The sequence below is a fragment of the Saccopteryx bilineata genome, chromosome 2, assembly GCF_036850765.1.
Source record: "Saccopteryx bilineata isolate mSacBil1 chromosome 2, mSacBil1_pri_phased_curated, whole genome shotgun sequence".
In the NCBI taxonomy this organism is placed as follows: Eukaryota; Metazoa; Chordata; class Mammalia; order Chiroptera; family Emballonuridae; genus Saccopteryx; species Saccopteryx bilineata.
The window spans coordinates 365,287,626-365,313,125 of NC_089491.1; the positions used below are offsets into that span (position 1 = coordinate 365,287,626).

The 25,500-nt window shown below is 38.9% G+C and overlaps 1 protein-coding gene across 5 annotated transcripts in view; it reads left to right on the forward strand.

Moving 5' to 3' along the window:
• NF1 (neurofibromin 1) overlaps nt 1-25,500 on the forward strand; it is a 246,036-nt gene that overhangs the window by 213,571 nt on the left and 6,965 nt on the right. For 4 of the 5 annotated variants that reach the window (XM_066263280.1, XM_066263276.1, XM_066263278.1 and 1 more), the window contains 11 exons: nt 1,108-1,248; nt 4,253-4,379; nt 7,096-7,227; nt 8,204-8,339; nt 10,147-10,304; nt 13,216-13,338; nt 13,729-13,859; nt 14,027-14,127; nt 15,188-15,330; nt 15,681-15,727; nt 17,301-17,517. In XM_066263280.1, coding sequence (XP_066119377.1) covers nt 1,108-1,248; nt 4,253-4,379; nt 7,096-7,227; nt 8,204-8,339; nt 10,147-10,304; nt 13,216-13,338; nt 13,729-13,859; nt 14,027-14,127; nt 15,188-15,330; nt 15,681-15,727; nt 17,301-17,517 — 1,456 coding nt within the window. The remainder of the gene's footprint in view (nt 1-1,107; nt 1,249-4,252; nt 4,380-7,095; nt 7,228-8,203; nt 8,340-10,146; nt 10,305-13,215; nt 13,339-13,728; nt 13,860-14,026; nt 14,128-15,187; nt 15,331-15,680; nt 15,728-17,300; nt 17,518-25,500) is intronic. The other variant, XM_066263279.1, reaches the window with a different exon arrangement.

Sequence of the window (25,500 nt, forward strand, 5' to 3'; positions counted from 1 at the left end):
GTTCACTTATCTTCATCTTACAAGTGAAAATGAAGCTCAGGACTGACTAAGTAACTTGCTCAAAGTTATATGTCTAATAAAAGAAAGAGCCATGAGCCTAATTCAATACTGTGTTTGTACTTTCCCATGTACAGTACTGCTAAACGAGGGTTCCCCAAATAAATACTTTTAATCTAGAGCAGGAGGAAACTCTTGTACTGGTAAGAGGGACAAGGAAGTTGAAAGGGCAGAGTCTGAGTAAACGTTAAAGAGACAGGTAGGATTTAGTGCCCGGCCTTTGGGGGCGCAGTGGATAAATTGTTGATCTGGAACGCTGAGGTCACAGGTTCGAAACCCCGGCCTTGCCTGGTGAAGGCACATATGGGAGTTGATGCTTCCTGCTCCTCCCCCTTCCTCTCTCTCTCTTCTCCCTCTCTCTCCCCCCTCTCTAAAATGAATAAATAAAATAAAAAGAGATAGGTAGGATTTCGTGTGGAAAAGGGGAGTATAGTATGTAGTAGGATTGTACAAGAATGCTAGGTCATTGGAGGGATGGCGGGTAGACCCTTCTAGTGGTTATGGAGAAACTGTTCAGGAGAATAGTGACAGGGAAGGTTGTAAAGATTGGATAGAACTAATCTAACATTCACCTTCTTCAGGAAGGAGTTTGGAAATGTACTCATACATTTTCAAGCAGATAGATAATGTGACAAAGGCAGGACCTAAAAGGGTCGTTTTGGTAGTAGTGTGCAGAGTGGGTTGGCGTAGGAAGAAACTGGGGGCAAAAAGAATCCCCATTTAGAATAGAGAAGTTGGGCTTGGAATAGTGTCATTAGCCATAAGCCGATACAAAAGAGACTAGTTTGAAAGAATCAACAAAATTTGGTGACTGAATTTGGAACCAAAGTATGGGAAGAAATCAAAGGAGATGCTAAGGTTCTCAGCCCAGCTAACAGTGTCTAGTTTCACACAGAGAATAGATGAACAGTTTACCCATATATTTACCTTCCTCAAAATAAAAACCACACATAATTTGAGGATAGCATGCTTCGTTTCATGCAGTAATGTGTTTTGAACGGGACTGTTTTGTGGGTCATGTTCCTAACCTGAACGTGTTTCCTTGGCCAGGACTCCCCTTTGCACAAAGCCCTCTTTTGGGTGGCTGTGGCTGTGCTGCAGCTCGATGAGGTCAACTTGTATTCAGCAGGCACCGCGCTTCTTGAGCAAAACCTGCACACCTTGGACAGTCTCCGGATATTCAATGACAAGGTAAGCAAGCTTTCTAGTGGGATTCCTAGATCATGCATATTTAGAACTATATTGTACTTTTAAAATCAGAAGAGGTCCCTAACTTAAACATGAATTTCTATAATGCAACTTATTGTGTGTATAGTTTCTTACCAGCTCTTTAAAACTATTTAAACTTTACTGCATACTTTCTGAATAAAAATAGCAGAAATTAGTTCTCGCCCAGTACTAGTACACAGAATAGAGATAATACTGAGTATTAATAACAGCTATCATGCCAGACCCTGTGCTAAGCACTGTACATTCATTATTTTTCATTTTTATAACCCTAAGGTAAAGGTTAGCATTCTCCACCCCCCATTTCACATATAAAGAAGTAATCTAAAAAATAAACTTATTTTTATTGAAAAATGGAACTTAATGAAATACTGTGTATAATTAGAAGATAAGGATAAGGAGGTTGGAGAGTCGAAAGGAAACTTTTGGGTATTTAAGTGTACTAGGTTTTTGTTTTGCCTGACCCACTTTAAAAGGGACCATAACATACCCTCTTAACATTTATCAGGCTTGATTGAGCTTAGTCTTTATAGAAGAGGGAGTATAACAGTAAGAAATTATGTTCCTTTTGTCTTTGGAGGAAAAATGGGGAGAGTCTAGGAGATAAGAAGAATTTTTTAAAAGATGGTATGTGTGTCTAATGAGAGAGTTGCTTGAAGTTAACAGAACTGTGGATACAAAGAAACAAGAGCAAGGACAGGAACGGGGGGGGGTTTGGTGTGTTTTTTTTTTTCTGAGAAGTTATGTATTTCTTTATTTGAGAAATATCTGCCGTTTGTTGTCATTCCATCACTGATTTTATTTCCAGAGGTTCTACTATAATTTAAAATGTAATTCTGGTCCCAGGCCAGTTGGCTCTGGTACAGCATCAGCCTAGCATGTGGATGTCCTGGTCAGGACACACAGGAGAAGCAACCATCTGCTTCTCCACCCCTCCCACAGCCATAGTTTGATTCGTTCAAGCACATGGATCCAGGGCGCTGAGGATTGCTCTGTGGAAGCTCCATCTCAGGCGCTGAAAGTAGCTCGGTCGGGAATATGGCCCCAGATGGGGTTGCTGCGTAGATACTGGTCGAGGCGCTCGGGAGTCTCTCTCTCTCTCCTCCTCTCGCTGTAAAATGGTATCTTGGATCAGTTCCTTCATAACAATGCCTGAGATGGGGGTTCTTGGGCAAGTGGCTTACTTATTGAGGGAGTGCTCTTAGGAATCTGGTGGAGTGATCCAAACCTTTCTTCTTGGTCCGAGTCCTCAGTCATCCTGCTTCTTCTGGTTCCTGTAGTTTTTCATTAAGCTTTAATGTTGGCATGGAAGTTTTAGGAGAAACTTTACAAAATCTCCAGATTTTAGAATCATTTGCTGGTTCAGGCAAACTTTTCTCGCCACTCAGTGGTCTGCAACTGCATCTTCTCTAACTAACCTAGGTTTCTCTAGGAACATGGTTTTAAGTGGGAAGATACCAAGTCTTAAACACTCTTTGTTCAGCCTACCAGACGTAGTGTAGACCCAGAATAGCTGAAGCTCTAGGAAGTGTGGAAACAAAATTTTAGAGGTAAAAGGTGCCTTGAAGTCTATCAGTCAGACCTCCCTTTCACAAAACAGAAAAAACAAAGAAGTAACTTGTCCATGTTAGTCCATCTGATTTGGGACTATAGCCTGTTTCCTAATTCCCATTGCTCTTTTCTGCAGTGTCTTAGGACAAAGACGGTCAGAGTGATACCTAGCTATTGGTTATTGGTATGTTAAGAATATTTACAAATGAAGTATTTGTGTCTTGGGATTATCTGCCTTGGCATTTACAAGACCAGAACAGCCCAGTAGCAGGAGCTAATCTTGCCCCAGTGCCCTAGGATACTAGAAACCAGAGTTAATAAAGCTTGTTAAGGGTCACCAGGATGTAAGATGCATAGGTCTGAAAATCTAAGGTATAACATGGTGACTGTAGTTGATAACACTGTGTTATATAATTGAAATTTGCTAAGAGAGTTGAACTTAAATGTTCTCATGAAAAGCGGAGGTGGTGGTGAGTAAGGAGATGATACGATGTTCAGTGGTGCTCTAACATCTCATTACATATATACCCATGTCTTTATTTCTCGGAGATAGAAATCTAGACAGACCTGAGCATGACCCTAAACACCTTCAGTTGTTTGCTTTCAAAAATCTTTATACATGAGGGAATCACTGGGTTTGTTTGTTTGTTTTAAGAAAAGGCAAAGTCCTGGGGCTTAACCACCTCCCATGATTCAGAGATGGGAGCCAGTACTTTTCACCTTTAAACACGCATTCTCAGTGACTTGAAAGCAGATATACCTAGAACCACACTTTCGAAAACACTATTAAAATCTTAATTATCCTGGGTAAGTTGCATAGCATCCTAGAGTTTTAGTGTCTTCCTTTTCCCATTCAAGAATGTAAAGTCCACCTCGGTGAGTAGTTTTTGTCTGTTTAGTTATCTGCAGAACCTAGAACTGTGCCTGACACATCAAAACCACACAGTAAGTCTTTGATAAGTAAAAGAATGAATAACTGTATAAATCTGTAAAAGGGGGCTAATAACCTTACTGCATAAAATTGCTTTAAGGTTTCAATGTCATAATGCATCTGAGTTCATTGTATACTGTAGGCACTTAGTAAACATGAACTGACTTCAAGCTCGTGAGTTTTCTGTCTCTGTCGTGCACAAAAAGACGACGCAATGGTGGTTTTAACTTAAAGCAATAATAATTACAATTTTTAAAAAGTCACCAGGATGTAAATGGACAGTATTTTGCATTTCATCTTTCATCATCGTATCAGTTATATGATTGCCTGTCTTGGACTAATTAATTTATAGTACCTTAAATGTTCTGTGGTTTTCAGTAGTGATTTCTTTCAACTTGAAAGATTATTATCTTGTTATTACTGTTGAACCAGTCAGTGGTCCTTTAAGGAAAGTTCCTATGTAACCACCTCATGATTATCTTTAAGAGTCCGGAGGAAGTATTTATGGCAATCCGGAATCCTTTGGAATGGCACTGCAAGCAAATGGATCATTTTGTTGGACTCAATTTCAACTCTAACTTTAACTTTGCACTGGTTGGACACCTCCTAAAAGGTAGAAGACATTTGTCAGAATATTTTTTATGAAATGGTTTCAAGACTCCAGAAGTACTTAAAATAATTGATTATGTGAAATAAATTGAAATCATTTGGCTCATGTGTCTTATTATAAATGCAAGTTTTATCTGCTTTATTGAATTATATCTTGTTTTATATATATTTTTCAATAGAGCCTAATTTCCACACCAAATAACAGATTTCTTTTAAACAGCAAGAGTTGATTTTTATAAAATTCCTAAGCACTAAACCTTCTAATAGTTATATTATTAGTTAACACTACTTATATATCTTTTTGATTATCAAAATAAGACAGACTGCAAATAATTAAATATTATTTGAGTAACTTATGTTAGAAAATGTAATCTTCGTGATCTGGTCACAAATTTTCTTCCACTTGTTTCATATTTATTGTTGATCAGTCCCATTATTACATCACCTTTTTGGTACTCCACCTGCACCTCTTCAGATTTCTGTATCACTGATAACAGTGATCTCCAGCTATGCTTCAGATCCAGCTCATTCACTCCCTACTCTGGCTTTACTCCCCATTGCTAACTTCACTGCATGTTAGCTTTGGTTTATTAGCATGGTACAGTCATGGCCAGAGATGGCAGTTAACAGGAGCAGCATGTAGTGGTGAGTCAGGCAAAAGTAGTGAAAACGCCTGGAGGAAGGAGCTGGTATGGACCAGTGCTCTTAAGCAGCATTGGATTTGGCCACAATAGAGACTCAAGGTAGAGCTTGAGTCTTTAGTTTTATATCAATTTAAGTAATTTTAGACTTGAGGGGAGGGATCCTGGAGGTTCCCTCAATTTTTATCTAATATAATGCATACGCCCACAACTGTGAATGTATATACAAGGTAGGGTAAACGTAGGTTGGCAGTTGTTTATATAGACAACTGTTTTTTGTTATGTTATTGTTATAAATAACAATACAAGAATAGACTTCCATGTATTTTTTTTTAATATATATTTTTTTAATTTACTTTTTTTTTTAGATTTTATTTATTCATTTTTATTAGAGAGAGAGAGAGAGGGAGAGATAGAGAGAGAACAGGGGGAAGAGCAGGAAGCATCAACTCCCATATGTGCCTTGACCAGGCAAGCCCAGAGTTTTGAACCGGTGACCTCAGCATTTCCAGGTCGACGCTTTATCCACTGCGCCACCACAGGTCAGGCTAGACTTCCATGTATTTATAACTATAAACCTACATTTGCTCCACCCTCTTTTATTTCATCACTGTAAAAATATTGACAGTTTGCATCTCTAAGGTGAGTAGGGATTGCTCAAAAGATACTACATTTTCTACAGGACACCAGGAAGAGGGATTACAATAGGATACAGTGCTTGCTTATTCTGCATTCTAAAAGAATATCAGATATTTTCAGTGTACAAACCCATGTTTTGAAGTCGAGGAGCATTAGTGATTAAATGCTATCTGAAAATCAAGCGTATCCTCTAATCAATCCTGTTCTTTGAGCTCTGAAAGCATATACTTGTATGTCATTGAGGTTTTTATTTAAGTTAAAAAAACTTTTAAGGCCCTGGCCGGTTGGCTCAGTGGTAGAGCGTCAGCCTGGCATGCGGGAGTCCTGGTTCGATTCCCGGCCAGGGCTCACAGGAGAAGCGCCCATCTGCTTCTCTACCCCTACCCCTTTCCTTCCTCTCTGTCTCTCTCTTCCCCTCCCACAGCCAAGGCTCCATTGGAGCAAAGTTGGCCCAGGTGCTGAGGATGGCTCTATGGCCTCTGCCTCAGGCACTAGAATGGCTCTGATTGCAACAGAGCGACACCCCAGATGGGCAGAGCATTGCCCCCTGGTGGGCGTGCTGGGTGGATCCCGATCGGGCGCATGCGGGAGTCTGTCTGACTGCCTCCTCGTTTCCAACTTCAGGGGAAAAAAAAATTTTTTTTAAGCAATAGAGCCATTTAAAAAAAATTTTAATTGAGCTTCATAGGTTTGTTAAAAATCTATGCTGCTTAGGGAGTGGAAGATATAAAACACCATCATCTTTCCTAATTTTTCTGCCCCTGAGGTACTGTAGAGTTCCAAGAAGCATTATTCTACGCAATTGGTATTGAATCCTATGTGTAATTAATTATGCTTCCTTTCTTTGAAGAGTTGCTGGTCCCAGAATAAGAACGCAACAAATACTTGTTGAAAAAACAAATTAGCCGTGGCCAGATAGCTCTGTTGGTTAGAGCATCATTCCAAAGCGCAGAGGTAGCCAATTCAATCCCCTACAGGACACATACAGGAACAGATTAATTTTCCTGTATTTTTCTCTCTCTTTCAAAATGAGTTTAAAAAAAATATTTTTTAATGAATTGCCTGACCAGGTGGTGCTGCAGTGGATAGAGCGTCAGCCTGGGAGGTTCCCTCAATTTCAAACCTGCTGAAGATACAGGTTTGAAATTCTGAGGTCACTGGCTTGAGCCCAGGCTCATCTGGCTTGAACACAGGTTTGCTGGCTTGAGTGTAGGGTCATAGACAATAGGCATGACCTCAAAGTCACTGGCTTGAGCAAGGAGTCACTAGCTCAGCTAGAGCCCCCTGGTCAAGGCACATATGAGAAAGCAATCAATGAACAACTAAGGTGTTGCAACTATGAGTTGATGCTTCTCCTCTCTCTCCCTTCCTGTGTATCTGTCTCTGTCTCTCTCTTGCTAAAAAAAAAAAAAATTAATTTCTTGTTTTTATTTTTTGTAGGGTACCGACATCCTTCACCTGCTATTGTTGCAAGAACAGTCAGAATTTTGCATACGCTACTAACTCTGGTTAACAAGCATAGAAATTGTGACAAATTTGAGGTGAATACACAGAGCGTGGCTTACTTAGCAGGTAAAAACACAAAGAGACAAAATTAATCTTGCCACACCTCCAAAGAGATATAGACACCTATGGGTCCTATAGCTGGTTGCTCAACAGGGTGAAGAGTTCACAGTCTAGTCCTGTGGTGATCGTTAAAATTTTGAAAAGTTTTGCCAAAACATTTATCCTTATAAAATAATTTGCATTAAATACAAACTGTATTCTCTTTGTCATTATTGATTCAAGACATTATGTGGCTCCCTGTTGTCTGTCATAAAATCTGAACTCTTCAGCCTATCCTCCTGGGCCCTTAAGCAGCCTTCCTGATTCTGTCCTCTTTCTCTAAATGTCAGAGGCCTCATTTTTCATTACGTCTCCAGATGGATGGACTTTTTTTTTTTGGATAGGCTATTTTAAGGTAACATATTTGCCATCTCCTAGAAGTGCCTTTCTGCCTCTTTAATATTCATTCTTGATGCCATTTGTTTTACCTAGAATGTCTTCTCATCCCCACCTTTCCATTAAACCTTATTTGCTCTTACCCGATTTCTCTACTCAGCAATACTTAGTATTCATGTATAATACAGTTCTTGAACAGTCATTTGATGGAAAGTAATGGTTCCCAGTTTAGCAGACTTCAGTTTGTGGCACCTTTTTTGTTTGAATCATTTGACCTTAGGAAAATCATATACCATCTCAGTATTTTTCCTTATCTAAGAAATGGACCTCGTAGTACCTGCTCTGCCTACATTTTGTGTTCACTGAGATCAGATGTATATTAGAGGACTTGAAATATAAGATGCTTATTAAGTTTCTTTGTATATTTCATGTTTATGTATAGTGTTCCAAAACAGACTGTAAGCCTGTCCTCTGTTTTATATCCTTAAACCTTGCATTCCCTAGGACTCCTTATATGAACAGCTATTATCCTTTACAGAAGTGTGTCCTGTTTTAAGTCAACTGCTGATTTATAAAATTTTCTAATCTGCCTACTGTTTCCTCTTAGCTTTACTCACAGTGTCTGAGGAGGTTCGAAGTCGCTGCAGCCTAAAACATAGGAAGTCTCTCCTTCTTACTGACCTTTCAATGGAAAACGTTCCTATGGATACATATCCCATTCACCACAGTGACCCAAGCTATCGGTAATTGGATGACTTCTCCCACAATCACATAATCATGATCAAGTCTCAGTTTAATATGCTAATAGAGGCATGCAGCAGAAAATCCAGCAGGGAATATAGAGCTAATCTATTGAAAGAGTGTGTAAATCAAACCTAATTTTATAAATATACAGTATTTTATGTGAGTTAGTAGTAGGAATATTAATTCTTCTAATCTCATGTGCTAATGTTAACATTAGTTTGCCTCTTTTAAGCACACACCAGTTGAATAATGAAAAGAAATTATCTTTTTTTTTTTTGTATTTTTCTGAAGCTGGAAACGGGGAGACAGTCAGACTCCTGCATGCGCCCGACCGGGATTCACCTAGCACGCTCACCAGGGGCGACGCTCTGTCCACCAGGGGGCGATGCTATGCCCCTCCGGGTTGTCGCTCTGCTGCGACCAGAGTCACTCTAGTGCCTGGGGCAGAGGCCAAGGAGCCATCCCCGGCGCCCAGGCCATCTTTGCTCCAGTGGAGCCTTGGCTGCGGGAGGGGAAGAGAGAGACAGAGAGGAAGGAGGGGAGGGGGTGGAGAAGCAAATGGGCGCTTCTTCTATGTGCCCTGGCCGGGAATCGAACCTAGGTCCCCCGCACGCCAGGCCGACGCTCTACCGCTGAGCCAACCGGCCAGGGCCAAAAAGAAATTATCTTAAAAGTATTAGGTTACAGGAAAGGGACTAGGAAAAAACTAGCATAAAATATAAGCAATATTACATGCTTAATGATTTAAAAGAAAAAGTAAGCCATACAGATTTGTAAAAGAAATATATACACCAGTGCGTTTGTTATATACCGCTCACAAAAATGAGGGGGTATTTTATTGCTTCATATTCATTTTGAAATACTCCTGATTTTTGTGAGCAGTGTATTTACTTGTATCACATTAAAATTACTTAAAAGTTTTTTTTAGGTTATAAGATAATAAAGTTATGTCCGCTGGTATATGTGGTTTTGAGATAGTATGTTTTTCTCTATAACAGAGAAATTATATGACAGTGTCATCAACTGGGGATTTTTCTATATTTCGATTAAATGAAAGTATAAGTGTTAAGTATTAAGTAGTACTGAACATAGGAAAGTCATCATATTTTATCATTCAAGGTATTAACATCCCTCTTTTTGATTAAAAGCCCCCAATAATTTCCCACTAAAATCTTAACAATATGCAGAAGCTTCCCGGGCATACTTGGTTTTCAGTGGTCTTATTCTTCAGTCATTCCTGTGATTATATTTCTTTGGAATGTGCCCTTTTTATTTTGGAAAGGAGAATGTGAGTTTGTGCATGTTCCCCTGTTCAAGTACAAATTAAGGCTGATTTTCTTGGTTTTTGAACTAAGAATACAATTGCCTTTTTAGATTTTATTTTCTCTGATTTAAAAATCAGTGTAGAACGATTTTATTGAGCATCAGTGAGTACCTACTATGGATAAAATACCATGGCAAGGGAGTGGAAAATTTCTGGAGGTACATTAAGAGTATGTACCCTGTACCCTGATTTATTGATGTCACCCCATTAAAATAAAAATTTATCTATTAAAAAAAAAAACCATTAGATATAAGGTAGTTGCAGAGGACTATCTTATAGTGCTTAAATATTCTTTTATTGCTAATTGTAAGTGTAAAATAAAACTTTTTACAATTAAAAAAAAAAGAGTACCCTAAAGCCCTTTAATTCACAATTTTAAAATTGATTGATTGCTGTCATAGAACAGCTAATTGGGAGGGGCAACCAATGTTTGTATTCCTCACCGTGTTGTTTAATTCTTCTCAATTGGTTTAATGTCTCAGGACACTGAAGGAGAATCAGCCATGGTCCTCTCCCAAAGGGTCTGAAGGGTACCTTGCAGCCACGTACCCAACTGTGGGCCAGACGAGTCCCCGAGCCAGAAAATCCATGAGCTTGGACATGGGGCAGCCTTCTCAGGCCAACACGAAGAAGTTGCTTGGTTAGTGTCTCTTAATTATGTAGAATTTTTTAGAATTATTTTTTTAAATGCTTAGATACTTTCACTCTTGGAGAATTATTTAAAGCTATTTAAAATTATCAAAATTTCCTGTGTTTGATGCCAATTATAAGGGAGTTTGATAGATCAGTTAAGATAGCGGAATGAAAATGAGATATTAACATTTTTTTTCTGACTCTTAGACCCAGTACTGTGGCATCCTTGTTTTGTTCTGCCTTGGCCTGGCAGCAGGGCAGTGGGAGTAGGAGGGACATCAGCTACTTCCGGGAGAGGAGTCTGGCTGCACTCCGATGCGGGGCCTGAACAGTGTAGTTCCTAAAGTTAGTGTCTGAGAGTAGACTACATCAGTATGGGAGGAAGCTGTAGTAATACTGCTTGCCATCTTTTCTTTAAAAAGACAGAAGGATAAGATTTTTCATTACTATAAGAGATATTCTTTTTTTTTAATTTATTTATTTTTTTAGATTTTATTTATTCATTTTTATTAGAGAGAGAGAGAGGGAGAGATAGAGAGAGAACAGAGGGAGGAGCAGGAAGCATCAATTCCCATATGTGCCTTGACCAGGCAAGCCCAGGGTTTTGAACCGGCGACCTCAGCATTCCAGGTCGATGCTTTATCCACTGCGCCACCACAGGTCAGGCAAGAAGAAACGATTCTTGACAGTTAAGATTGCTCAGCTGCATCAACATTTGTCAGTGGAAGTGGACCTAACGTGCTGGGAGACCCTTTCCCTTCTCAACAGCTGAAAGTAAATAAGGAGAGAGCTCGCCGATTCCCCTCACCACAGAGGCATTGCAGAGGGGCTCTTACACAACCTTGGCTAAAATATTCGTTATTACTGCAATACATTGGGATCCATATTTCACTCACCAGCACTAAGGATGGCTCAGTGGGTTTCAGTTATCCATGCAAGTATATATATTTTTAAGTATCTTTAGGTGCTGGGAAAATTTGTGTTCATAAGGAAATCATTAAACAAACATTGGACTGTTTGTTTAAATAAAAAGCCTGCCAGTAAACCATGAAAGAAATTGAAACTGTGAATGTTAATCACTGTTACCAGTCACCCAAGGCTGTTACCTTTTGTTTAAGTTCCTTTCTGTTTACACTTTGCCATAATACTCTTCCAAGACTTTCCTGGTTACTTTGTGTTTTATTTTATTTTTATTTTTATTTTTTTTCTTTTTCTGAAGCTGGAAACGGGGAGAGACAGCCAGACAGACTCCCGCATGCACCCGACCGGGATCCACCCGGCACGCCCACCAGGGGCGACGCTCCGCCCACCAGGGGGCGATGCTCTGCCCCTCTGGGGCGTCGCTCCGGGGCGACCAGAGCCACTCCAGCGCCTGGGGCAGAGGCCAAGGAGCCATCCCCAGCGCCCGGGCCATCCCCGCTCCAATGGAGCCTTGGCTGCGGGAGGGGAAGAGAGAGACAGAGTGGAAGGAGGGGGTGGGGGTGGAGAAGCAAATGGGCGCCTCTCCCACGTGCCCTGGCCGGGAATCGAACCCAGGTCCCCCGCACGCCAGGCCGACGGTCCACCGCTGAGCCAACCGGCCAGGGCCACTTTGTGTTTTATAATTTGGATTTTCATGCCAAGGAAGTTGTAAATGAAAAACTGATTTCAGAATATTGATTTCATTCAACCCATGTGCTGGATGAAAAAGTTATGGTCTCTGCTCTGAAGAGCTCGTAGTTTGATGGCTGAGACTTATGATCAGCCAATAATAACATCCCCAGGAACCATGGAAGTCATACATCTTGATTAGGGGAATGAGAATCTGGGGAAATTAGGAAAGGCTGCAGAAATGAGGTAATGTTTGAACTGGGTCTTAAAGATTTAATACATTCTTGCCAGGTAGACATAAGACAAGGAAGGAATGCATTTAAGAGAAGGGGAATAACATGAATAAAGAAAAGTCAGGAGAAGCAGTGGGGTAGCAGATGAGGCTAGAAGAGGATTGGAACTCAATTTTGGGAGACTGTGTGCCATGTTAAGAGATTTTAGCCTTATCATATATCTAGCAGGGATCTTGAAGTAGGGAAAGGGACATTACCAAATTTTTTTTAAAGTAGGTTTTTTGTCTACAATGTGGAGAAATAGGAAGAGACTTTTGGCAAGAGGACCATTTAAGAGGTTAATACAGCATTCCAAACAAAGACTGGTATAGGCCTGTGCCAGGTCAGGAACAACGGGAGAATGGATCAGAAGAATCAGGTTTGGGATAGATTTCTGAAGCAGAATGGACAGGTCTTAGTGCAAGTTCGAAATAATCCGGTTTCTGTACTTTTACTTTAAATGAGAGAAAGCTATTTAACATTAGTGTAATACATGATTAGAGAAACTCAAAGGCAGCTGGGAGGTGGTACTGTTTGCTGGTTTGAAGTATCTTGCAGTGAATCTATTATTTAGTACTTTCAGGCATGCAGATCTTATTTCAAAGCTTGAAGAATTAAAATCAAACTTTGAACTTGCCTACTTTTGAAAGCTCTTTATATGTTAACTCTTGGCACCAGCAGAATTTCTTAAATTGTAGAAAGGTTGTTCAGACATGTCTTTCCTACTGAACAGTGCATACGCCATATTCAGTTATTATCAAATATTGTACTTGTTGGCGGTGTTTGGTTTACGTCCAGTGTAGTGAATGTAATCTCACTTTAATTTGGATCAATAAGGTGCATCCTGTCCTGAAACAGAAAGCTGTGGGGCCAGAAATCCTTGAGAAGATGGAGAATACAGGAGAAAATCCCTGCCCCAGGGATATGTTTGAGCTTTCTTTGGGTCCTTAAGTGAAAACTTAAATACATTGTGTCCAAATATTTTCTTTTTCGTATAATCCTGATCACAGATGCTGTGGTTAATGAACTTCTATATTCTGTAACTTTTGTTTATAGGAACAAGGAAAAGTTTTGACCACTTGATATCAGACACAAAGGCTCCAAAAAGGCAAGAAATGGAATCAGGGATCACAACACCCCCCAAAATGAGGAGAGTAGCAGAAACTGATTATGAAATGGGTGAGAAACAAAGTTAATAATCAATCTAGATAATTGAAAATGAGGTGGAAGAGCATTTTAAAGCCATATTTGCTTTCTAGCCATTTCTTAGAATCTTTAGGATGAAATATAGAAACACTTGCTCTTTTTCAAAAGATAAGCTATACAGTTCTTAAAATGACTGTTATCCTGAAACCTGTATAAGAAGCAATCTATACAGCATTGAAAACAGATAGCCAAAACTTTTGTATAGACGAATAGTAATTCTGCATGATGTTTATGTTGATATTTTAAGTGTCTACTAAAAAACTAGTGAATTTTAGAAGTAATATTAAAATGTTAGGTGAAGTGGTATCTAGTGTGTCTATCTGATTAATACCACTGATCATGTTAATCCATATCTTACTGCAGAAACTCAAAGGATTTCCTCAGCACAACAGCACCCACATTTACGTAAAGTTTCAGTGTCAGAATCAAATGTCCTCTTGGATGAAGAAGTACTTACTGATCCAAAAATCCAGGCACTCCTTCTTACTGTTCTGGTAAGGTTTTTTGAGGGTCCCCCCCACTCAAGTTTTTGTTCCTGTCTCCTCTTAGGAGGTCCTTAAATATTAAACACGTAAAAGGAAGGCCATCTTCTGTTTCTCCAAACAGATAGCAGTTCAGCCACAGAGTACAATGATTTGTGCACTTTTTTTCATCTTGGCAGGCTACTCTGGTAAAATATACCACGGATGAGTTTGATCAGCGAATCCTTTATGAGTACTTAGCAGAAGCCAGTGTTGTTTTCCCCAAAGTTTTTCCTGTTGTGTAAGTATTTGCTTTTGTGTTTAATTGTTGTGTCGGTCTTGAAGCCAAATGTTTTATAAAAACTTTGGGAAAGTACCACCCAGTAAAGTTCTCTGGCTATGGAGAGGGGAACGTAAGATAGTGTGATAGTGATTTTAGCTCAGAGACAGTGGTTTCATGGGGTGAAGACTAGTTTGGGCATAACAGATATTAGGAAAAGCATTTTTTTTTAAATCTTGTTGATTTTCTGAAGTGACTCATCATGATGAGCACTGTTCATTCCCTTACTTAGGAGCAAACCATTAGAGTACTATACACCAGCATACCTGGTTTGTTTTATTTTTCAGTAGAGCTTTTGTATTTATCCACAGCTGAGTAGACACAAAATTGACCTTCTCTTTGGAAGATGAATTTTGTTCTCTCTCAAGGGCAAAAATCATATTAGACTCACAGTATTTATTCCCCCTGAAATTGGGGAAGTTCTGATCCTGATCTAGGCCTTCTATGTAGTATCAATATTTCCTTATTTTTGTTAAATCTCATTTAAATTTTTCAGAATTTTAAGTAGTTGGCCCTTGGTTATTTTTAGTGGATGGTAGTCTGGTTAGAAATAGTTCATTTCCTCTTATGTTTGAATTGGATCGTATACTCCATGACCTCCAAACTAATTTTGCTTGCCTTATTTGATCTGATTCAACATTTATTAAACACTAATTAATATTACATTTAGTTTAGCTTTCTGGATTCATATCAACAGCCTAAGGAAATGAACCTAAAGCATGCTTAGTGGCAGACAGAAGCTAACCTTGTCTTGAGCAAACAGCCCCCAGGTGCAGTTTGGCTAAGTATGGTTATATGACAGTACTAGTTGGTTGTTTTTATCATATTTTCCCTGATGACTAAAAACAACAAAGCAACACATAAATTTATTGTAGAAAACTTGGGGAAAGCACCAGAAAGTAAGACACTCCTCTCCCTTCATTTTTATAACATAGTTCTGGGGATTATATAGTATGTTTTTTAGTATATATTTTCATTTAATTTTTCTTTATAATGTTTCTTTGTTGACTTGTTTTTTTAGGCACAATTTGTTGGACTCTAAGATCAACACCCTGTTGTCATTGTGCCAAGATCCAAATTTATTAAATCCAGTTCATGGAATTGTGCAGAGTGTGGTATACCATGAAGAATCCCCACCACAATACCAAACTTCTTATCTGCAAAGTAAATAAATGTATCGGGAGGAGGCTGGTTGATGCCCTTGCTAACATGTGCGCTGTTATAGAATGCACTAACTAAAGAATTCCTTATAAGGGGTAGTCTTGTTTATATTTCTCTCTCTGACTTTTAATTTTGTGTTCAATAAATAATGGTTGACCACTTCTTAAAATGAAAATATGGTTTTATACTGAGTTTACTTTAAGTGAGTTTTACTGTACTTTGACACATTCTAAAAATATGTTTTCAGTATGGGGTATCTGTTTCCTGTATTGTCAACTATGTAACTTACTTAATTTCTATTAAGAGTAAAAGAGTCTCTGCTTGTTATAAGAGTAACATTTGATTTGTTGCAGGTTTTGGTTTTAATGGCTTGTGGCGGTTTGCAGGACCCTTTTCAAAGGTAAGAAAAATATATTTTTCTCTATTGACACAATGAAAATTTTTATTCTTGCTAGTGTGCCTGCTTTAACAATACACAGTATGCTGAAAACCAGAGTGGTGATTCACAGTAAACACAGAGTTATTTTTATAAAAGGTTTCTACCACAAGAGCTTTTCTAAGAGGCAGCACCTTTAATATATTTATATATTAGTTTTTACAGAAAACAACTCTGTTCAATTTATGCTGGACTTTTCAGAAGGGTATGATAACCCTGTAAACTTTTCTGCCCTTAGTCCCTCATATATTTGATCATCCTAATGCACACACTTAAATATCTTGTATTTAGGATGGAGCATTACCTGTGGTTATAATCTACCTCATACCCTGGAACTAATGTTATATATTGATTAAATCTCAATTTTTAAAATGTTACATAATGAAAAAAATCTACCTCATGTAAATATTTTGTCTTCCAACCAGTTGGATTAGATTTATTCTTCCCTGAAACTATCTTCATTTGCTTCTATTTAGTTTATTCTTTGATTGGCATGAGTTGTTATAGGGCTAGATAAATGTGTATTTAGTTATTTTTTCTATATATGGACTCTTTCCAAATTGACTGAGGTTCCTTGAAGGCAGGTGTCTGTTTCTTCCCCTCACGGTTCTTTCTTTTTTTTTTTTGGCAGAGACAGAGAGAGGGACAGATAGGGACAGACAGACAGGAAGGGAGAGAGATGAGAAACATCAGTTCTTCGTTGTGGTTCCTTAGTTGTTCATTGATTGATTTCTCATATGTGCCTTGACCGGGGGGCTACAGCAGACTGAGTGACCCCTTGCTCGAGCTAGCGATCTTGGGTCCAAGCTGGTGAGCCTTGCTCAAACCAGATGAGCCCACTCTCAAGCTGGCGATCTCAGGGTCTCGAACCTGGGTCCTCCACATCCCAGTCCGACGCTCTATCCACTGTGCCACCGCCTGGTCAGGCCCCCCCATGGTTCTTAGTGCAGTGTTGTCAATACAGGGATGCTAAATCAATAGGAGTTATCTAAACCTTGTTCTAAGTTTAAGAATTGGGGATTTAAATTATGTTGTTTAGTTATCATCAAATATCTCATGCTATATAAAGGCTACCATTAAAAAAATGGGCTTGAAATCACAGAAATAAGTGTGTCCTGCAGGAATTTTTGTAGTTTGCTTGCAAGCAACTCTCTGAGCCTCTCGCAGTGGGTCATTAAATGGCAGCTGGAGTGATGGGCTCTGCCTGCTTTCTCTGTTTTGGAACACTGACTAGACATCATTCCTGATAATTGTGTTGTCTCAGAATTAATTTGGACTTTGTCTCTGCCTGGCTTCCAGTAATTGCAGGTTCATCTGGAATCTGAAAGTATAACCAAATAAAATTCTCAGTCATGAGTCCCATGGTAGTCTGTAAATATTACTCCGCCCCTTATTTAAATGTTCTGTAAATACAAAGCAAGGAAAAATAGTAAATTAAGCCCAGAGCAAAAATTGAGTTAATCATTTTTGGCCTCAAAGGTGATTAAAAAGAAAAAAAAAGAATGGAGCTAAAATAATTTCCTATTTTCCATTACAGCAAACACAAATCCCAGACTATGCTGAGCTTATTGTTAAATTTCTTGATGCCTTGATTGACACGTATTTGCCTGGAATTGATGAAGAAACCAGTGAGGAGTCCCTCCTGACACCCACATCTCCTTATCCTCCTGCAGTGCAGAGCCAGCTTAGTATTACTGCTAACCTTAACCTTTCTAATTCCATGACCTCACTTGCAACTTCCCAGCATTCCCCAGGTCAGTAAATGTCGTCTTTATATCGATCTGAACAATATTATTAACAACATTAGGAATTCCCTTGTTATCAGTTTCAGCAGTTTTTGCTCCTTTTTATCATGAGTTTCATTTTACATTTCTTCCTTACCTTTAGCTGACTGAAATTTTGTTGTTCTATAAAGCTTTCTACTTTCAGATAGTTACACATAAGATAGTGAGATGTTAAGAGCGTTCACATAGTGTCCCAAGGTTGATAAATTAAGAGTGTGAGCAGGAAGGCAATCTAAGGTCCATTACCCTGTAAGTGAACAGAATTATAATCCCTTTACTAGATACACTAACTTTGCCCTAATGGCTTCTGTGTCTCTGATACAGCATTCTGTAAGCAAAAATGTACCAAGTACAGTAGTACCCCACTTCCTGCTGCCAGCAACAACTCAACCATCAAGACACCAACCTGAAAATGTAGAGGAAATGAACAACCAGACAGAAAGGCCATCTTAAAGAAATAACAGCTTAAAGCCCATAAGCAGATTCCCTACTGTGGAGTCACCCTTAGGTCCAAGTGGGAAAAGTAGGCCAATTCAGCATGCAGCTAATAGCTCATGGGGCTGAGACTGACAAGATGGCAGACACGGCATGCCTACAGAATTCCAGCTTGCTCAGTGTGGGTGAATGGCTTCATCCAACTCGGGTCAGCTCTTTTCAGACCTGATGCCATTGAGTGATATGACTGGGTACTCAAGGGAAGCTTCCATTAGGGTCATGTTTTCTATTCAGAAAAATACCTTTCTAAAATGTTTTTTAAAAGGGTTTGTGTTTTAAAGTTCCGTTATTTGAAAAGTTCACTTATGAAACACCTCATTCTGTAAGGAAAAATTACTGTACCTTTAAGTATTTAAGTATTAGCATAGATTTTATTTTAAAATGCCAAATCATGTATTGTAACTATTTTATGATATTCGTGATCCATAAATAGAATCACCAGGTTATAATACCAATTTTGCACGAACATTTAAGCATGATAGCTTTGAAGTTTCTGAAGAACTTAGCAAATACCAGTTCACACTATAAACCATTATATTAAATAACTCTATCTATGAAGCTTTAGTCAGAAAAAGAAACAAATTATTTGATCTGCATTTATTTATCAATCACCTTACTGTGCCTTGCCAGGTTCTACACCAACACTGCCCCCCCCAGCCCACCCCTGGCAAGAAATAAACCAGACTAACTTTTCTACCCTGTATAACCACATTCATTTGCCCTCTGTCGTGTATTCCCTAGGACAGAGTTTCTCCAAGTAGTCCTAGACCAGCAGCAGCAGCGTTATCTGGGAGTTTGATAGAAATGCAAATTATGATAGAGTCCCATTCCAGACCTCCTGCACAAGAAACCCCAACAAGACTGGGATCCAGCCAGCAAGCTAGGGTTTAGAGAGCGCCTCAGGTGACGGCTGTACACTCCAGTTTGAGAAGCACTGCCCGAGGATATGCCAATGGTCTTTCCTTATGATCTGCGTCCCAACTGTTAAAGTGAGGGCAAAGTTAACATCCACTTTCTTCTAAATATTATAGTCTCTGAATTCTTTAAAATCTTAGAATTTTGGAGCTGGGGCATCATAGGGGTTATTTAATTCTAGGCTCACAATGCTATGTGCAATAGGGAGGTGGAGGTTTAGAAGAACCAATTGCTTTATCATACAGTTCTTATCTAGAACCAAGGCCCTTTCTACCACAGTCATTGCTTTCTGTAGCTATGGTGTGTCCATTGTTTTCTTCCTTCCCTTCCTTTTTTTATTTCCACTTACTTGATTGTTGATTGCTGTCTCATTACTTCCATCTGCCTTACCTTAAGTCCACCACTCCTTTTCTTCTGTAGAGCTCTCTCTTTTCTGGGTTAGTTCTTGTTTATAATATTATCCACAATGAGAATATTTATAGACTCTGCCTTTATAAATTCCCTTGTTTTTAAAATTTGGTTCATTTTGAGCAAACTTTATCTCTGTGGCTACTAAAGTGCTATTAAACCTGTTAAAATGATTACTTGAGTTTTTATTTAACTTCTTTTTTTTTTTTTTTACCTAAATTAGTTGCTAGGGATATTTCTGCCCATCTTTGCCCACTAATGGAGACAATAAAATAATCAGGCTGAGAATAAAATTACAGTACAGGGTCTCCTGCTAGTTCATTAATTGCTGATGTTCTGTATTGGTTGGACATCAGCCGTATTGTTTGCTTCTTAAAAAAGTATCACTACTCTGCAACTTCTTAGTTAGAATTGTTTATAAAAATCCGAGAATAGCATGTATGGTTTTGGTTACAGTTGTAAACCAATGGTGTCGTGTGGCTCCAATGGTTCTCCAAAGATGGCTGCTTGAATAGACTCCTGCACCCTAGAAACCTCGGACTACTCTTAAAAGAAACTGAAGCTTTAAAAGTAATAGAATTAATTAAGTAGAACCATTGTATTCAGCATTTCCAGTCTCTAAATTGTAATTGTGTATCCTTTGGTTTGCCAGATTAATTTACTACAGTTTTTAGAGAAAAGATTTATCTTTTCAGTAGTGACTTTACTCTGCCATGAAATCCATTTCTATCTCTAAATTGTGAGTTCATCATCTTCCTGAAAGGATCCTGATTTATCTCTGTACCTAATTATTATGTTTTTGTTATTTCTCCCATGGAGTACCTTTTATAAGACTTAATACTTTGCAATTAGGTATACTGTTTTATATCTTTAGCTCCATGTAATCTTATATCCTTATTTTCCTAGTTTATGGAGCTGAGTTTGCTGATACCAGTGGGCTAAAAGAAGTGATGAATCTTAGTCAGATTCCTAATTCAGTCCAACATTTTAGCTTTGCTACTTAGCTGTGTAGAAACCAGACTGTTTCCCTGTCTCCATTCCATCAGCCAAGTCCCAGCATATTTAAAGAAGTTCTCTGTGGTTTGTTACCAAATCACCCAACATCAACCTGTGCCCAGTCTACTGAGCTTTAAGCAGGAGAGTGTTCCATTGCCCTGTGTGAACAAGCAAAAGTTCAGATCTGCACACGTCAGCCCTTTGCTGCAAACTTGCCATGTCGGTGCAAGACTGCCTCCTAGATCGCTGGTGCTTGGCAGGGTCTGCCTCTAAGCTGTATTTTCTTGTTTCCAACATTCTCTGCTGTCAGATCAGCTAGGTGAGAAACTCGTAACTCCCTCCTCCAAGCATTAAACCTAACTTAAATAAAAATTGGGGTGTTAATTCGTTAGTCATCAGTTTCTGAGGAAGTGGTGGGTCACTTATATAAAGCAATTGTCTCTGAAAATGCATTCTTCTTGACAAGTTATAGCCCACTTATCTATCCCCTTAGCACAAGGAGGACTGTTTTATAAATCTATATTTTAAAATGCATGAATGACTGCCCTTGGCTGATGGCTCAATTGGTTAGAGCATCATCCCGATATATAAAGGTTGCCAGTTCAATCCCTGGTCTGGGCACATACAGAAACAGATCAATGTTTCTGTCTCACCCTTTCTTTCTCCCTCCCTCTCTCTCTAAAGTCAACAAATTAAAAAAAGAAAAAATTTTAATGCATAAATAACTGTCTCCTGACTCTCTCCCTATTAGAAATTGAACTTGGTATCAGTGGACTCTAGTCAGAGTCCAGTGCATATAAATTTGTGTTAATTGTGGTCCTTTTACCCAAGTGGACATAAAACTTTGCCTCTTCAGATTTTCCCAGGTGCCTAAAAAAATCCTGAAGAGACTCCGTAACATTTACTCTATGATATATAGGAATATTTTCAATTTGACATTGTGATCTGTTATTAAGTACACTGTACCTGAGCTGGACATGAATTGAAGAACAAAGATTAAAACTAGAAAATAAATCCCACCTACCTAAAAATGCTAAATATAGGACTTTTTAAAGGCCAAACCATGAGTGGTTCTTTTAGATATGAACAATGAAGTCTTTCTTTCTTTCTTTCTTTCTTTTTCTGTCTTTCCTTCCTTCCTTCCTTCCTTCCTTCCTTCCTTCCTTCCTTCCTTCCTTCCTTCCTTCCTTCCTTCCTTCCTTCCTTCCCCCCTCCCTCCCCTTCCCTTCCCTTCCCTTTCTTCCCTTCTTTCTTTCTCTCTCTCCTCTCTCTCTCTTTCTCTCTCTTTCTTTCTTCTCTCTTCTCTTCTCTTCTCTTCTCTTCTCTTCTCTTCTCTTCTCTTCTCTTCTCTTCTCTTCTCTTCTCTTCTTTATTTATATTAAGTGAGAGACCAGGAGGCAGAGATAGACTCCTGCATGTGCCCCAACTGGGATCCACTCAGCAAGCCCCCTAAGGCCCATCTGGGTTGTTGCTCCAGTGCTCAACAAGCTATTTTAGTGCCTGAGACAAGGCCACAGAGCCATTTTCAGTGGCCTGGGCCAAGTTGCTCAAACCGAGCCATGGCTGTGGGAGGAGAAGAGAGAGAGAGGAGAGTGAAAGAGAAGGGGGAGGGGTGGAGAAGCAGATGGTTACTTCTCCTTTGTGCCCTGACCAGGAATCAAACCCAGGTCTTTCACATGCTGGGCCAATGCTCTACCACTGAGCCAACCAGCCAGAGCCAATGAGGTCTTTTTTAAAAGCTATATTTTGAGTGCATGATACCCATTTCAAGTATGCATTTCAAATACAGTCTCCCTACATCCTCTTTAGATAGTAAACAGCAAGTATATTAGTAATAAAATAAAGATGTAATTATATGGACTTAGTACTCATTAAAAAGAAATTAATAGATCCATTTCCAATGTCAAATTTAATTTATATTCTCCCAAGGTCTCCTAACATTTTTCACACTATAATTCAATTAAGTAAACATTTGAACACCTGTTTTAGGTGTATACTAGGCACCCTGATACATTCAAAGTTGAAAGAGACCCTGGTCACCAAAGACTTGACAGTTTTTTTCCTATGGATCTCAGTATTGGGTTCGTAGCTAAAGATACCTCCTTCTGATCACAAATTCTATGTGTATACAAGTTAATAGATTTTAAATACAAGAGTAACAGTACAGTACTCTGTAGAAGATAAATAAAATTCGAGATATTTATCCTACAGATATTCATTGTTTACTACATACAAGGAACTCTGTTAGACCCAAGGGAGTTGAGGGAGCTAGTAGGACATGACACCCGCCCTCAAATAGATTTTAGAAGCGTAAGAGCGATAAAGTATGCACAGGTAACTACTTTGACTTGTTCTGTGGTACTTGTCATGTTGTACCTTGTACTATAAAGTAGTCTGATAGTTCAAAGGGGTATTTGTTTAGGAAAACCAGTCAATGATTATGGCAAAAGTTTTATAATATATTTTTTACCTCAAAAAATGTAAGGTGTGTACTACAATGATTTAAAAAAAGAGAAGCCTGTGATCTATTTTAAATGTTTTTTACTAGGAAAAAGATCTTTAATTTTTTTCTCTGATCACCTTATTTTACTGTTCGTAAATGAACCCGCAGTTTTTTGGAGCAAAGCCCTGTTTGAGTTAATTTTAAATTTTACTTCTTTCACTTTATTTTGGGGCTGTGTTGGGCCTCTCAGTTACCCATTCACTTTGCTCCTGTAACACAGACTTCCATCCTGGACATGAAAACCTGGGAGTTGTCCGCACTCCTAAACCACTAGTGCTGACGGCTGTGTGCACAGTGGTAGTTCAGCAAACTGTTTCTCTGAACACACAGGCACCCTCCCTTACTGCGCTTCATGGATGTTGTGTTTTTAGCACATTAAAGGCAAGCTGCTCCACCAGCAAAAAGACCACTTGCTTTGAGATGACGGTCTGGAACCAAACCTGAAATATCTCCAGCATACGCCTGTAGACTAGTTCTCAGTCAGTAACACTCCTCAGATTTTTACCAGGTTTAAAATGTCTCGCCCTTAGGAGAAACCTATTTGAGACTACTTTAAATCTCTGAAATGGTTAAATGTTTTAGGGAACTGCTTATGGTATCCCTAGACTTTTATCTAGTATTTTCTTGTTTTATTGTATTTTCTTGTTTTTTTTTTCTTTCTCTTTGTTATTGCCCTGTATTTAAGGGAGAAAAATAACTTTAGACTGAGCAATTGCTTAGTGCTTAGTATAATTTCTGGTAATTTTTCAATCTTATTTTTAAGTTTAATTTTTAATTTAAACTAAAATACTTAATTGTAATAAAAATGGTAAAACACATCTGTCTGTAAAGTTGTAAGTTCTACTGTTTATTTGCAGAATGCAATATTTAGGAAATTAATGTTCAGAGATCAATAATTAAAACTGGATTCCTTCGAAAACCAGGGAACGAAATAATTACCCAGTATCTAATAGTATTTCACCCTTTCTAGAAATCTGTGGCCATCACTCACTTTTGTTTTTTCTTCCATTCTGTGTCTGTGAAGCTTCTCTGCCTTGCTCTAAATCCGCAGTTTTCATGCAGCTGTTTCCTCATCAAGGTACTCTCTACTTTCACCGTCTTTGCACGAAACACCGCTTTCCCTGCGCTCGTCCTGGGCACACGGCATGAGGCCTCGTCACCAATCCCTGTGAGCACAGTCTGGCTTAGCACCCGAGGAGCTCAAAAAGCCACTGCTTTAAGGTCTGGGTGCTGAGGACCACGTTTCCTGTCCACGTCAAGGAGACAGAGGATAAGGAGCTGCTTATCCTCCCCGTGAACACTTAAGATGCAGCCCCAGTCCTCGACTAACATGGGCAGGTTAACAAGAAACTCTGAGAGAGTCAACAGAGAAAAGGGTGTGTGGTTTGGGAAGAGTTTCTAGCTTAGGAAATAATTGTTTTCCCAAATGTAAAACCAACCCCAGTGTTTCTTTATAAATTAAAGCTGGCCGTGTATTCTACCACCCATGTTTTAAAAAAAGGATTGTGGTCCTTACACTAAGTATAATACTAAGAAAGAAAAAAATGTGATACACTTATGTCTAATTTATAAAAGATGTCTTTCATTTAGGCTTCTGTAATTATTATATAGAAAGATTAGACTTAATAGAAAAAGAAGTGTTAGCAATTGATAAAAATCCATTAATTTTTTAAAAATTACTATAATAGCTATTTTGTATACTTAACTCAAAATAGAAATATTTATAAATATATATTTGACATGATCTATGAATGCATTTACTATAGCATAAGCTATAGTTGCCTTTCAAGAAGACATTGCTTTTTGTGCTTACTTACATTAGCTTCAGTAATTTTACAAATTCTTGTATAAAATTCAACTTCCATGAATTTTCTTCTTCTTTTTTTTTTTTTTTTTTTTGTATTTTTCTGAAGTTGGAAACGGGAGGCAGTCAGACAGACTCCCGCATGCGCCCGACCGGGATCCACTTGGCACACCCACCAGGGGGCGATGCTCTGCCCATCTGGGCCATTCTAGTGCCTGAGGCGAAGGCCATGGAGCCATCCTCAGCGCCCCCGCCAACTTTACTCCAATGAAGCCTTGGCAGCGGGAGGGGAAGAAAGAGACAGAGAGGAAGGAGAGGGGGAGGGGTGGAGAAGCAGATGGGCACTTCTCCTGTGTGCCCTGGCTGGGAATCAAACCGGGACTCCCACACACCAGGCTGATGCTCTACCACTGAGCCAACCGGCCAGGGCCGAATTTTTTTCTAAAAACTCCTTTCAGTACATCACTTGTTCTTTTTTGTTAGGAGAATTTTAATTTGTATACTAATTGTTTTATCTGTATGCAAAAAGTTTTCTCATAAATTATCTTATCTGATTCCCCTAACAACCCTTTGAAATAACTACTGGATCCTTAATGGCCAGATTAAGAACTAGAACCAAAGAAGAGTTCTGATCCAACCCAGACTCACACCTGGGTCTTCTGACATGTTTGCCTCATTATCTATATAACAAATGAGTCTTCTGACACATGTGCCTTCTCGTGTGTAAAGACTTTTGAATGGGTTTGCCCTATTAGATATGTAATAAGCTAAGCAGGGCAGAGTCATGACCTGCCAGGATTGCTGTGCACATGGTGGGAGATTGGGTTTTATG